The sequence below is a fragment of the Paroedura picta genome, chromosome 2 (assembly GCF_049243985.1).
Source record: "Paroedura picta isolate Pp20150507F chromosome 2, Ppicta_v3.0, whole genome shotgun sequence".
In the NCBI taxonomy this organism is placed as follows: Eukaryota; Metazoa; Chordata; class Lepidosauria; order Squamata; family Gekkonidae; genus Paroedura; species Paroedura picta.
The window spans coordinates 88921225-88935658 of NC_135370.1; the positions used below are offsets into that span (position 1 = coordinate 88921225).

A 14434-nucleotide genomic window follows, 5' to 3' on the forward strand; every position below is an offset into this window, starting at 1 on the left:
AAAACCCAGATAACTGTGTTATGAGTGAGAAAGTTTGGATTTACCTAGTCCTACTCAAATGTTGGCCATTATCCCAGTCCTAGTTCTGCCCCTGTAGCCAGGCCCTACCATATCACCACCAGGGCTTTTTAAAGTTTTTTTTAAGCATCAGCAAATTAATACTGTTACAGCAATACAATATTAAAACTATCCAAGGATCATTTTCTGTGAATTCCCAGGGCAGTTCCACACCCAGGAAAAATAGTGAAATACTTACCTTTTGCAAACGCCATATTTGTGATGCTTTGCACGATGTCATCAGCATGCAGCGACCCAGCAGCAAACCGGCAGCTACATCCTCCATTTTAAAGTGCTCATGGGGGAACTGCATAAACTGGATTCCCCCAACTATGTAGCATGAGCAGGAGAAGAGCTACCAGCAAGCCACACACTGAGGGAATGCACTGGAGTAACACTATTTTTGTTTTAATATATGGAAAAGCCCCCAGTATCTAGCTTTCATTGCAGATATATACCTTTCCCATTGTATAGCTAGAGACATGAGCTGGAAATTTACATAAAATGATACAGAGATTGTTTTAGCAATACTCATTTGCCATTAATAAAAAAAGAACTGACAAACCCCAGGGGGGTGTGGGTGGCTGCTGACAGGGAACTGGGGCAGGGGACTTTTGAGGAAATGAGCCATGTGGAAGCCTGATTGCTAATGCGCTATACCCAGCCATGGGAGCAATGGGGAAACGACACAAATCTGTGGAAAGCAACCCTCAATTAATCTGTGATCTGCTTCCAGTCCAAATGTCTCTGCCATCTCTACTACTAGCACAATATGGTTGCTTTGGGGTGTTCATAATTTTTACTATTTATTAGTTACTATTTATTGTACAGTTATTGTACTATAGAAATAGTAACTTTTTGCCACATCATAAGGTGACTCATAACTAGACAAAAATAACAATCATTGTTGTTGTTGTTATGTGCGAAGTCGTGTCCGACCCATCGCGACCCCATGGACAATGATCCTCCAGGCCTTCCTGTCCTCTACCATTCCCCGGAGTCCATTTAAGCTTGCACCTACTGCTTCAGTGACTCCATCCAGCCACCTTATTCTCTGTCGTCCCCTTCTTCTTTTGCCCTCAATCGCTCCCAGCATTAGGCTCTTCTCCAGGGAGTCCTTCCTTCTCATGAGGTGGCCAAAGTATTTGAGTTTCATCTTCAGGATCTGGCCTTCTAAAGAGCAGTCAGGGCTGATCTCCTCTAGGACTGACCGGTTTGTTCGCCTTGCAGTCCAAGGGACTCGCAAGAGTCTTCTCCAGCACCAGAGTTCAAAAGCATCAATTCTTTGACGCTCGGCCTTCCTTATGGTCCAACTTTCGCAGCCATACATTGCAACTGGGAATACCATAGCCTTGACTAAACGCACTTTTGTTGGCAAGGTGATGTCTCTGCTTTTTAGGATGCTGTCTAGATTTGCCATAGCTTTCCTCCCCAGGAGCAAGCGTCTTTTAATTTCTTTGCTGCAGTCCCCATCTGCAGTGATCTTGGAGCCCAGGAAAATAAAATCTGTCACTATCTCCATTTCTTCCCCATCTATTTGCCAGGAATTGAGAGGGCCGGATGCCATGATCTTTGTTTTCTTGATGTTGAGTTTCAAGCCAACTTTTGCACTCTCCTCCTTCACCCGCATCAACAGGCTCTTTAGTTCCTCTTCACTTTCTGCCATTAGAGTGGTATCATCTGCATATCTGAGGTTGTTGATATTTCTCCCTGCAATCTTGATCCCAATTTGTGACTCCTCTAATCCCGCATTTCTCATGATGTGCTCCGCATACAAGTTAAATAGGCAAGGCGACAGTATACAGCCTTGCCGAACTCCTTTCTCAATTTTGAACCAGTCAGTGATTCCATGTTCAGTTCTCACTGTTGCTTCTTGACCTGCATATAAATTTCTCAAGAGACAAATAAGTTGCTCTGGTATTCCCATCTCTTTAAGAACTTGCCACAATTTGTTGTGCTCCACACAATCAAAGGCTTTAGCATAGTCAATGAAGCAGAAGTATACGTTCTTCTGGTACTCCCTAGCTTTCTCCATGATCCAGCGTATGTTGGCAATTTGATCTCTAGTTCCTCTGCCTCTTCGAAATCCTGCCTGTGCTTCTGGAAGTTCTCGGTCCACATATTGCTGGAGCCTAGCTTGTAGGATTTTGAGCATAACTTTGCTAGCATGAGAAATTAGTGCAATGGTGCGGTAGTTTGAACATTCTTTGGCATTGCCCTTCTTTGGGATTGGAATGTAAACTGACCTTTTCCAATCATGTGGCCATTGTTGAGTTTTCCAAATTTGCTGGCATATTGAGTGTAGCACTTTTACTGCATCGTCCTTTAAGATTTTGAATAGTTCAACTGGAATGCTGTCACCACCACTAGCTTTATTGTTGCTCAGACTTCCTAAGGCACATTTGACTTCACATTCCAGGATGTCTGGCTCCAGGTCAGTAACTACCCCATTGTGGTTATCAGGGATGTTAAGCTCGCTCTTGTATAGTTGTTCTGTATAATTTTGCCACCTTTGTTTAATCTCTTCTGCTTCTGTGAGGTCCCTACCATTTTGGTCCCTTATCATACCCAACTTTGCATGAAACGTTCTCTTCATATCTCCAATTTTCTTGAAAAGATCTCTGGTCCTCCCCATTCTATTGTTTTCTTCTATTTGTTTGCACTGTTCATTTAAGAAGGCATTCTTATCTCTTCTAGCTTTTCTCTGGAATTCTGCATTCAATTGGGTGTATCTTTCTCTTTCTCCCTTGCCTTTCACTTCCCTTCTCTCCTTAGCTATTTGTAAAGCTTCCTCAGACAGCCATTTTGATTTCTTGCATTTCTTTTTCTTTGGGATGGTTTTAGTTGCTACCTCTTGTACAATATTGCGAACCTCCATCCATAGTTCTTCAGGCACTCTATCTATCAGATCTAATTCCTTAAATCTATTTGTCACCTCTACTGTGTATTCTTCGGGGATATGATTTAGTTCATACCTGAGTGGCCTAGTGCTTTTCCCTACTTTCTTCAATTTAAGCCTAAATTTTGCAACAAGAAGCTCATGATCTGAACCACAATCAGCTCCTGGTCTTGTTTTTATTGACTGGATAGAACTTTTCCATCTTTGGCTGCAGAGCACATAGTCAATCTGATTTCTGTGTTGACCGTCTGGTGATGTCCATGATGTCCATGATGTCTGGTGATGTCCATGATAACAATCATAAGTTATGGTAACTTTGGCTGACTTCTGTCTTAATAGATTTTGAATTTAAATGCCAATTTGTCCTTGGAATTCAATCTTAGAAAATGAAACCTCAAACTGCATTGGTTACATTAATTGGTTCATGTACAAACGCATTAACTTCTGTTGTAACTCAGACTTTGTCAAATATTGACTGTTCTGGCATGCCAGCAATCAGATTCTGTCAAATGTTGATGGCTACTACATCATCATCATCTTCATCTTTGGATGTCAAACCTGCTTGCAAAGCCAGTATCTGGAGAATATTCATCATCAGAATTCTCAAAGGAAGATTCTGAGGAGGCCAATTAAAGGCAAAATAATTTGCATCCTTTCAGGCTGTCTCTCCAGTGGATTTTGCAAACAAAATTATGAGCATTTCATTAATAGATGGTTGGGTTGTATTCTGTTAGAAGTAGATTCCACATGCAAAAAATGTATACAGATTTTAAGGGATTCCATCCTTATTGTCTTTCTTTTTCATTTGTGTCATTTAAATAGACAACTTGAAAAACATGACAATGCTTTATTTGCTGTGGAACCAAGATCATACTAAGACACACAGAAGCCTTAACATGACATGAAGATAAACAAGGCTTACAGTGGAATTTGTAAATTCCATGTTATAACATTTAGAATTCTGCCTTGAGGTATTTATTTTATTTTTATTTACATCATTTATAGTCTACCTTTCTTGCTGAAATTCAAGGCAGATTCTGCAGAATGGGACAAGTTAAATTTAACGGGTATGAGACATCCAATAAACAATGAAGTTTGGAGGGCAGAAATCAGAAAATGAACAGAAATCTGAAAACAGAGGTACTTCCATACTTAAACAAAGCATACACATTAATATACCACACCGAATAGTGCGGAAATTATATAGTAGGAACACACAGAGAAGAACAGCCAGAGCATACTAGACATAGTAGTATAGAACAGTGGTCCCCAACCCCTGGTCCGGGGACCAGTACTGGTCCGTAGATCAGTTGGTACCGGGCCACGGCTCCTCCTCATCCTCCTCCCTGGCTGCTGCCTCGGGGGCTGCCCTGCCACTCTGCCACCAGCTTACCTTTGGTGCTCTCCAGCGGCCGCCATGGCTGGGGCTCCCCCTCGGCATGGCACTGTGCAGCTGCTGCTGGCACAGGCGGTGGGAAGTCAGGGGCAGGCAGTGGGAAAGCAAGTGGAGCATGGGCTCAGGTGGTGGCAGCGACGTCCCTCAGCAAAAGACTACCCCCCCGGATCTTAGTAAAATTGTCAAGCATTGACAGGTCCCCGGTGATAAAAAGGTTGGGGACCACTGGTAGAACACAGTTCCTATCCCTTTACCAAAGCATCTTGCTTGAAACGGTAGCTCAGACTTTCTAGTATCCTAACATCATAGAGTTTCCTTAAAAATGAAAGAATGAATAAATCCTAGAAACTGTTTAGATGTTACACATTGTCTTCTTGAACTGTAATCTGCCTTGGGTCCAAGGTATGGGGGGGAAAACAAGATGAGGCCAAATAACACTTATGTAATTTGGAATCTGAAATATTCGGAATTTATCAATAAATGTCATATCCATAATATTTCATAATCAAAATTCTGGATATTTGGAATCCATTTGCCCCTATAGAAAGCAGGCAGGGCTGCCTGGGAAATAAAAGTGTGATATATTTTGTAGACAACCTGTCATCAAGAGTGGGGAGGGGGCAGAAAGTTGAATGTCTCCTACACTTTTCCTAAAAGAGGAGAGACAGTGGTAAATGCCTGTACACAATTATGGAATCCCACTTTATCAATAGTAGATTGATAAGGAAAGTTGATATTTTATTTAAGAACTAGCAAGAAAGCCCATTGCAAGCAGGAATGCAATGGGCGCTAGGACCCAGGGGACAACGGGAGGTGCAGATCTCTCTCTGTGTCTCTCCCTCTCGCTGCCTGTCTCGGTGTGCCTCGCAGCAGGAGGCATAGCAAATAATCAGGGCTGGTGTGCAGGAGGGAAACAGGGCTGGTGTGCAGTTTGGGGCAGCTCTCTCCGTCTGTCTCTCTCTCCTTCCATCGCAGCAGGGGCGGCTCTCTCTGTGTCTCTCTCTCCATGGCAGCAGGAGCCATAGCAGGTAATTAGAGCTCATTCTTAGGAGGGAAGCAGGGCTGGTCAGCAGCTTGGCACAGTTCTCTCTGCCTCCCTCGCAGCAGGAGCGATGGGAGTGAATGAGGGCTCATGTTCGATCTAGTAGGGCTCTGTGTGTGTCTCTCTGTCTCTGGCATGGCTGAGAGAAACGTGGCTAGTGTCCAGGGAGGGAGGACGGGAGCTATAGGGGCAGGGCCTGATTGTCCCTATTCCAACTTGGACAGCTCGACACGTTCCACCTCCCCCCCCCCCGGGCTGTTTCACAAATATGTAGAGGAATCATGGATAAGGAATGGCTGATTTCTTGCAGTTATAGTTTTATGAAGCACCCGGTATGACTGTTCAATGCTTTGGAGATTGGCTGACAGTGGGAAATTGTCAGAAGTCTGAGAAGAATACTTTTAAAAGTAGTCTGCCTTGTTTTTAGGGGGAAATGATTGTTTCCAATTAACTCTCATGTGATTCCAAAGGCTTAGAAATGAATTAGAAATTCAGTTTTAAAAAAAAAACAGGAGTGGGGTGATGGGCAGCACCAACAAGAGGAGTCAGTGGAGATTTGTCTGGGGGTGTAAACAAAGGGAGCACTAGAGATGCTTTGTCAGGCAGAGAACCCTGCATCCTGATCTTTAACATTCTATTGAAAGTGGCATGTTGTTGCCAGATTCTAACAGGCTGTTGTGGTACTGTCAAGTTGCAGCCAATTTGTGACAGAGTCATGGGGTATTCAAGGCAAGAGATGTTGAGAGGTGGTTTGCTACTGCCTGCCTCTGCTTAACAACCCTGGACTTCCTGGGGGGTCTCCTGTTGAAATGGTAACCAGGGCCAACCCAGCTTAGCTTGCCTAGGCCCTCCAGGACAGGGCTTATAGCTGTTACAGCCTGTGAAAATATTTGGTAGTCACAGAGCTGGGTAACCTACAGAAAGTACAGCATCATCACCCCCCCCAAAAAAAAGGATATCATCTAACATATTTTGTGTTTTTATAGATTTTGAGGGCATGATACTTTTTCTGTTGGAAGCCTAAGCACTAATATACATCAACTCAAAAACAGTAAGGAGCATAAAAATGTAAAGTGCAGAAAATCCATTCCTTTACAAAATTACCATATACAATAGAGAATGTAAATCAAAACAGCTGCAACACAGACAGAACTGCCTAAAACTGGCAGTAACGTGTTTTGCTAATAATATATTTGAAAACCTTTCTTTCAATGTAATGCTTTCCTAAAGGTCATATGGTGGCCATTTGGGGACCACAGCGCTTTACAGGTTATTATACATTATTACATTCATAAGTTTCATCCCTTTTCAGCACAAAAGAAACCATGTTCCTATCCCAAAGACAAATATACAGTCTTTAACTGATTACATCTGGAATTTCCCCAGTAATTTTAGTGTATTCACTTATGTGCAAACGTTGTGGTCTATAACAGCGGTCTCCAACCCACGGTCTAGGGACCGGTACCAGTCCATAGATCAGTCGGTACTGGGCTGCGGCACCTCCTCGTCCTCCTCCCCAGCTGCTGCCTCGGGGGCTGCCCTGCTACTCTGCTGCCGGCTCACCTTTGGTGCTCTCCGGCAGCCACCATGGCTGGGGCTCCCCCTCGCCGTGGTAGCTGGGGGGTGGGGTGCGAAAAGATCTGTGATGCTTGTACCCATGGATCTCTAGCTCCAACCCATTGTCTCCCAGCCTAAAGATCTCTTCCAGGATTGTGGCAACCATCTGAAGTGCCTTCAAAGAAAGACAGGTTTGCAGGTGATAAATTAATTACCCAGCTGTTCATTGAGGCAAATTTCTGGTCATTTGACATGTCTTGACTCCAGCTCCCTGCTTTCTTTAGATGACAGTAAAAACAAACAGAAAAACAACCCCAAATTGGACATTTTAAAATACATAGCATTGATCAAAGAGTGCAAAAAGATGAAATATGGAATGAAACACAGCCTCTTCACCACCTGAACTTGGATTTACAAGTCTCTCTCTTCAGATTAAAGAACAATTCTAAAACAGTGTTCCTCAAACACCTTCCATGTAGTTTTCCTTTGTCTAGGGGAAAAAAGAGGGGGAAATCTGCTTTTTCAATTTTTAGGAAGACAACAAATTAAAGATAGATTGAAGTATTACTAAATATGGAGAATAGGATGTTTATGAAAATAAAACCTCATGTTGAATTACATCCGTGATGTTAAGACATATGTCTTTTATTTGGCAGAAGACAAATTTGTCAATTTTTATTTAAATACTGACAACAATATACTTTTCTATTTATTTCCTGCTATTTTGTCCAAAAGCCTTATTTGCAAAGAAACATTGGCCCAGATTGAAAACTGCAAACTTTGCCCAGGATCTCAATCTTAGATGAGCAAATTCCAGTGTCATATCATAAATCATTTTGGAGATTTGTGTCAATTTTGGAGGCAGTTTGCCCAGGACAAGACTAATATCTAAAGCCCTCATATCTTCCAAGGTGTTTTTTGCTCCTAATTACAAATTTCATATAAAAATCTCACTTTTACATTTTTATACAAGGGGAAACTGATTGCAGATACCACATTCAGGGTTTACATTCATATAAGATCATCACATGCCTCATATCTAGAGCATAAATTTTCCAGCTCTTATCATGAAGTACTTTTTCTGACATCTCCAGAGTCCAGAGTAAGCATCTTAGACTAGAGGCCTGGTTCAGATAAGCATGCACATTATTTGAATTCTATACTCTATACATCTCATTAATACAGAACAACTGGATGAATGTATAAATTTACATCTCTGAAAAGCTTTGCCTGCAATACATTTTTTTCTGTCTTGGTCCATTTAATATTAATTGCTATAGTATCCATGTGAATCAACCCAACGGACACATGTGAAAAACAAGATGCTTAAAACTAAAAACTTTACAGGATCAAATCCAGCAAACAAGAGGGTAAAGGAATGGAAACCAATGACCCATCGTTTCCAACCTGGCTAGTGAGATCTGCAAGATTTCCAAACAATCCAGTTCAGACAGACATTAAGTTTTCATATGATTTTTAGCCCCCTCCCCTGTTTGCCATTGCATATCTGCTTTATGCAAAATTCTGATATAAACCAGACAGGAGAATTCCAAATCACGGAGGGACAAATGAACAGATCACAGTATTGTAAAGCAACATTTTAAACAAGTCCACCTGCATGCCTACGTGTCTCATGGATATAGTTTTTACTTCTGAACAGAATACAGTGCAATCCTAGAAAGAGTTACTTCAGCCTAAGCCCAATGATTTCACTGCCTGTCTGTCACATTAATGAAATGTGACAGAGCCCTCAGCTTTAGCCAACAATTTCCCCTTTAGCATCCTACTTGGTTCCTTTACAATTGGCAGTTGTATGACTATTGCATCCTGTGATACTTGCAGCACTTTATCTAACACATTTCAAACTACTGATTTTGTCCTGCCCCTTTAATAGGATGATGTTCTGTAAATAAAGGAAGAACGGTTGGTCTGGTTGCCTGTAACTAGATGAGAAGGGGTTGAGAGTCCTTTCTTACCAGAATAGCTTCAGCTTGCTTGGAGTCCAGCTCTGACACTGCCCTCCGGAAACCTTTGGCTGAGGAACTGGAAGTGTTTGGGGTTGGCATCCTTGCTGGTGCACTGGATCAGCTCTCAGCTTTGCTTTCCCTTCTCTTTCTGGGTTTTTATAGGGAAAGTCTGACGTCAGAGACCCTTTGCTCTCCCCCTCTACCCACCTCCCTCCCTCCCTTCAGCCTGAGGGAGAGAAAAAGGAGTGGAGAGGAGATGCAGAGGGGAAAAGCGCTTATGTCCCATTAAATCTAATTGCTGCAGAGATTGCAGGCACCCAGCTTCAGCAAAGGGGCTGCTGGCTATTATCCTACCCCCCCCCCCCAAAGTGTTTTCTCAGCTGAATACTTTGTTCTACATTTTATTGCAGCCCGCAGTTCTACTTTGCATGCTCTCTTGTCTATGACCCTGCTCTAGTTTGAAGCAGCCAAATGAAGGCATTTAAACCTTAATAAATAGCAAGGGAACAAAAGGAGAAAAAAGCCATGGAGTGTGGCTCCTAAAAAGGGGACAAAAAGTAGGACCGAATGCCTGTAACTGGAAAGAGAGTCAAGATTTCCTTAGAGCTGATGAAACATTTGGTTGCAAAACTAACTTTCTTGTATGCTCCTGATCATTCACAGCCATTGCTCCATGTAATGCATCTTCACCGTCTCCCATCTCCTAGTTTGGCGCAGCATAAGCTCATGTCATCAACCTCTCTCTCTGTGTTGCATATTACCCCATGACTGATAGCCCATTAGGTGAAGTGAGGTAGGGCAGTACACAGTAAAGACACTCCCTCTCACACCTCTTAGTAAGCTGGACAATTAGAAGGAAGTGAGGAGAAAGAGACTCTGAGTGACGACAACTCTCCGCTCCTCGTGTCCAGATAAGAAGAAGAAAAAACATGTGCTGAAAAACTTTGCTCCTTATCACCAAACAATGCATGACCTAGGAAGTTTGGGATTAATAATGTTCATATCTTTTAAAAGATTAAAAGCAACTGTGTGAGGCATTCACATTGGCGATATCTCAGAGTCTCCTTTGCTCCTGGAAACTCTAATCGAATCAAGATTTTAAAAATGAAATATATAATATTTGTTTATAAATATTTGATGTCAATTGATAAAAATAATATGCACAGAAATGAATGGGATAAGGAGCTAGATCACCCTATTTTGCCAAAGCAGTGGAATATGGCTTTAAAACTTATTCCTATTCTCATGGATTTTAAGATGAGAATTAGCACAAAAAAATTGTTTAGGATGTACTGAATGACATCTTGACTGAGTAAAGTATCTAATTGCTGCTATTGTATCTTACAGGATGTGTCCCTTAAACTTATGCTTTGGGTGTGTCCAGTCCGTTTTCTACAAAGAAGTTGTTACTCATATCAGTTTTGTATCAAAATATTTATTTTAAAAAATAGAAGCATTTATAGAAGCTTATGTGTAGATCTGCCACCACTGCTGTTGTTATATTTTTTGCTTGTATTTATGTAAACATGTTTTCCCTTTCTAAAAATGTTATTTACTTTCTGGATTTTCAATTTATTCCGTTGTCCCTTGCCCCCCCCCCCATTTTTTGAGAGAGAGATTTTCGCATTGGGAACATGGTCCAGAATGCGAAGGATCAGCCCTGTGACTCATGCCTTTTTCTTCATGCAAAGATTTACTACTACTACTAATCTTGATTTCAATCCAGATTTTCTCCCCATTGGTCACCCACAAAGCAACTATCATGCCTCTCTTCTCCTCAGTTTTAAGCTAGGTTGAGATGATGTGAGCAGTCTGAAATTACCCAGGGAGCTTCTGTGTCAGTGTGGTGTTTGAAATTTGGGTCTTTTAGATCCTTGTTGTTATGTGCGAAGTCGTGTCCGACCCATCGCGACCCCATGGACAATGATCCTCCAGGCCTTCCTGTCCTCTACCATTCCCCGGAGTCCATTTAAGTTTGCACCTACTGCTTCAGTGACTCCATCCAGCCACCTCATTCTCTGTCGTCCCCTTCTTCTTTTGCCCTCGATCGCTCCCAGCATTAGGCTCTTCTCCAGGGCGTCCTTCCTTCTCATGAGGTGGCCAAAGTATTTGAGTTTCATCTTCAGGATCTGGCTTTCTAAAGAGCAGTCAGGGTTGATCTCCTCTAGGACTGACCGGTTTGTTCGCCTTGCAGTCCAAGGGACTCGCAAGAGTCTTCTCCAGCACCAGAGTTCAAAAGCTTCAATTCTTTGACGCTCAGCCTTCCTTATGGTCCAACTTTCGCAGCCATACATTGCAACTGGGAATACCATTGTTGTTGTTGTTGTTATGTGCGAAGTCGTGTCCGACCCATCGCGACCCCATGGACAATGATCCTCCAGGCCTTCCTGTCCTCTACCATTCCCTGGAGTCCATTTAAGTTTGCACCGACTGCTTCAGTGACTCCATCCAGCCACCTCATTCTCTGTCGTCCCCTTCTTCTTTTGCCCTCGATCGCTCCCAGCATTAGGCTCTTCTCCAGGGAGTCCTTCCTTCTCATGAGGTGGCCAAAGTATTTGAGTTTCATCTTCAGGATCTGGCCTTCTAAAGAGCAGTCAGGGCTGATCTCCTCTAGGACTGACCGGTTTGTTCGCCTTGCAGTCCAAGGGACTCGCAAGAGTCTTCTCCAGCACCAGAGTTCAAAAGCCTCAATTCTTTGACGCTCGGCCTTCCTTATGGTCCAACTTTCGCAGCCATACATTGCAACTGGGAATACCATAGCCTTGACTAAACGCACTTTTGTTGGCAGGGTGATGTCTCTGCTTTTTAGGATGCTGTCTAGATTTGTCATAGCTTTCCTCCCCAGGAGCAAGCGTCTTTTAATCTCTTTGCTGCAGTCCCCATCTGCAGTGATCTTGGAGCCCAGGAAAATAAAATCTGTCACTATCTCCATTTCTTCCCCATCTATTTGCCATGAATTGAGAGGGCCGGATGCCATGATCTTTGTTTTCTTGATGTTGAGTTTCAAGCCAACTTTTGCACTCTCCTCCTTCACCTGCATCAACAGGCTCTTTAGTTCCTCTTCACTTTCTGCCATTAGAGTGGTATCATCTGCATATCTGAGGTTGTTGATATTTCTCCCTGCAATCTTGATCCCAATTTGTGACTCCTCTAATCCCGCATTTCTCATGATGTGCTCTGCATACAAGTTAAATAGGCAAGGCGACAGTATACAGCCTTGCCGAACTCCTTTCTCAATTTTGAACCAGTCAGTGATTCCATGTTCAGTTCTGACTGTTGCTTCTTGACCTGCATATAAATTTCTCAAGAGACAAATAAGATGCTCTGGTATTCCCATCTCTTTAAGAACTTGCCACAATTTGTTGTGCTCCACACAATCAAAGGCTTTAGCATAGTCAATGAAGCAGAAGTAGATGTTCTTCTGGTACTCCCTAGCTTTCTCCATGATCCAGCGTATGTTGGCAATTTGATCTCTAGTTCCTCTGCCTCTTCGAAATCCTGCCTGTACTTCTGGAAGTTCTCGGTCCACATATTGCTGGAGCCTAGCTTGTAGGATTTTGAGCATAACTTTGCTAGCATGAGATCCTAGTACATCATACTAACCACTACCCTACAGTGGCATGATCCCACTATTTTCTCCATGGGGGGATTTTGTTTGCTCAAAGGAGGATATGTACCAGGAATATGGCATGAATAAAATGTTAACCTCCCTCAGCACCATGGCCTCACCACAAACATTTTTAGGCTTCATCTTTTAAAATATCCTAATCACGAATCTTATAGTTCATGTCTAAGTTTGCCCTAAATGTTTCAGATCTCGATTGTGTTTTGTACATCCTGGTCAAGAGCAACTTAGAGAGAGCAAACTGCATGGATTTCATGTGCATTGTTCTGAAAAGGCAAAGCACCACTGCCAAAACAATTTGTTTAATGATAAAAACAAAATGTTTTCTCCACATCCTCAACTGCCCCAACCAACATGAACACATTAGAGTTATGGGAAGCACAAGGAACTCTTAGGGAAACAGACATACATGGTCAGTGAGTAACAGAGCAATTTTCTAGGCATTCATTTTGTTAAAAACAAAAACCAGAGATCACAGTCTCTGATGTCTAAAACATGTCAGCTACCAGCTCCCATGTTGTCCTACACTACTCATGCGTGCAAACATTGGAAGAATCACAGTCATGGCTCTTATCACAGAGTGCAAGCTCTCTTTGTCTCTCCCACTCCAGAATCATTAGCATTCCCAGTAGGAGGAGGAAGTTCAAAAAAGCATTGCCCTTTCCATAAGAACCAGACAATCTGACATTTTGATATTTCTCCTGCTTGAGACCCTGGGTATCTGTCATTTGTCTATCATGCACTGTAGATGTTTAATGCTATTGGGGAAATGGTTTGAGGTATTTATTTTTGCATTTGCATGGCTTGTACTAATTACTTGACTTGGGAACAGAGAGCAGGAGCTTGAAAAAGATTGCACAAGAAAGAAAGACTCCCAGTCTTCATAAGACCTTTGTTCTTCAGCATTTGAATTAAAGAATTCAAAGTGTCACCCTAAGCCAAATTCTATTCTTTAAATCCATTGTAATAAATAGCCTTAGAATAGTATAACCAGCTAAGGAGACCCCCCCCCCCCCTCTGCAAATTTACATATAAGGAATTTAAGTGGTATGGTTCCTGAAAGAAATGGAAAACAGGAGACTTCCCTGGATGGGGGTGGCTTAGCTAAACCAATCAAACTAGAGATAATCAATTCCAACAGTGGGCAACAGCTAAAGCAGATGAAAGACATGAGATTATCCATTATAACCATGTCAGGGTTTCAAACACATTCCACTGAACTGGAGGGATAAACAGGATAATTCCTTCTGGGCAGATTAAGAAGTGTCAACTTGAAAACTGATACTAAATTATCTATATTGAAGTTCTCAGATTCAAAGTTTGGTTTAAAATACTGAATGATTAAGCTTCAGCAGTCTGGAGGGAATGTGTGTCTCTGGTTCTGTTTGCATTCTCCCAGATCATTGTTATATAGCAATAAGAAGCAGCTAGGAGTGCCTATCTGGACACAGCTATGTTTGCTGCAGCCCATCAGTGACTCCACTCCATGGCCCATTTATTTATTTATTTTTATTGTATTATTTTTAGCCCGCTACTCTCAGCAACAACTAGTGGTGGGTTATAACAGTGTACATAAAACCCCCATTAAAATTACGGACACAATAAAAGATAAGAAGCAAAAATCCCCCTCCCCAAGCAACCAGTCCAGGCAACCATTGACCTCGGGGTATGAGGTTCATTGATGTTCTGCCACTGCCTGAGGAGGGGCCATCAATCTTCTTGAATCTGGCCTCAACCAATATCTGGCAGAAGAGCTCCATTTTGCAGGCCCCGTGGAACTTTGACAGCTCCATCAGGATCCTTAGCTCTCCTGGGAGCTCCTTCCACTAGGTCTGGGCCAAGACCAAAAAGGGATGGATTGCCATTGCAAACCACCCTGAGGCATGGGATG

General features: G+C 42.5%; 1 protein-coding gene across 1 annotated transcript in view; it reads right to left on the reverse strand.

The window, feature by feature from the left end:
• The window catches only part of TH (tyrosine hydroxylase), a 41353-nt gene extending 32292 nt beyond the window's left edge, over positions 1-9061 (reverse strand). Inside the window, exon 1 of the mRNA XM_077321516.1 lies at positions 8928-9061. Within this exon, the coding sequence (XP_077177631.1) occupies positions 8928-9017 (90 nt within the window). The 5' untranslated portion in view covers positions 9018-9061. The remainder of the gene's footprint in view (positions 1-8927) is intronic.
• Positions 9062-14434: the final 5373 nt, after the last annotated feature.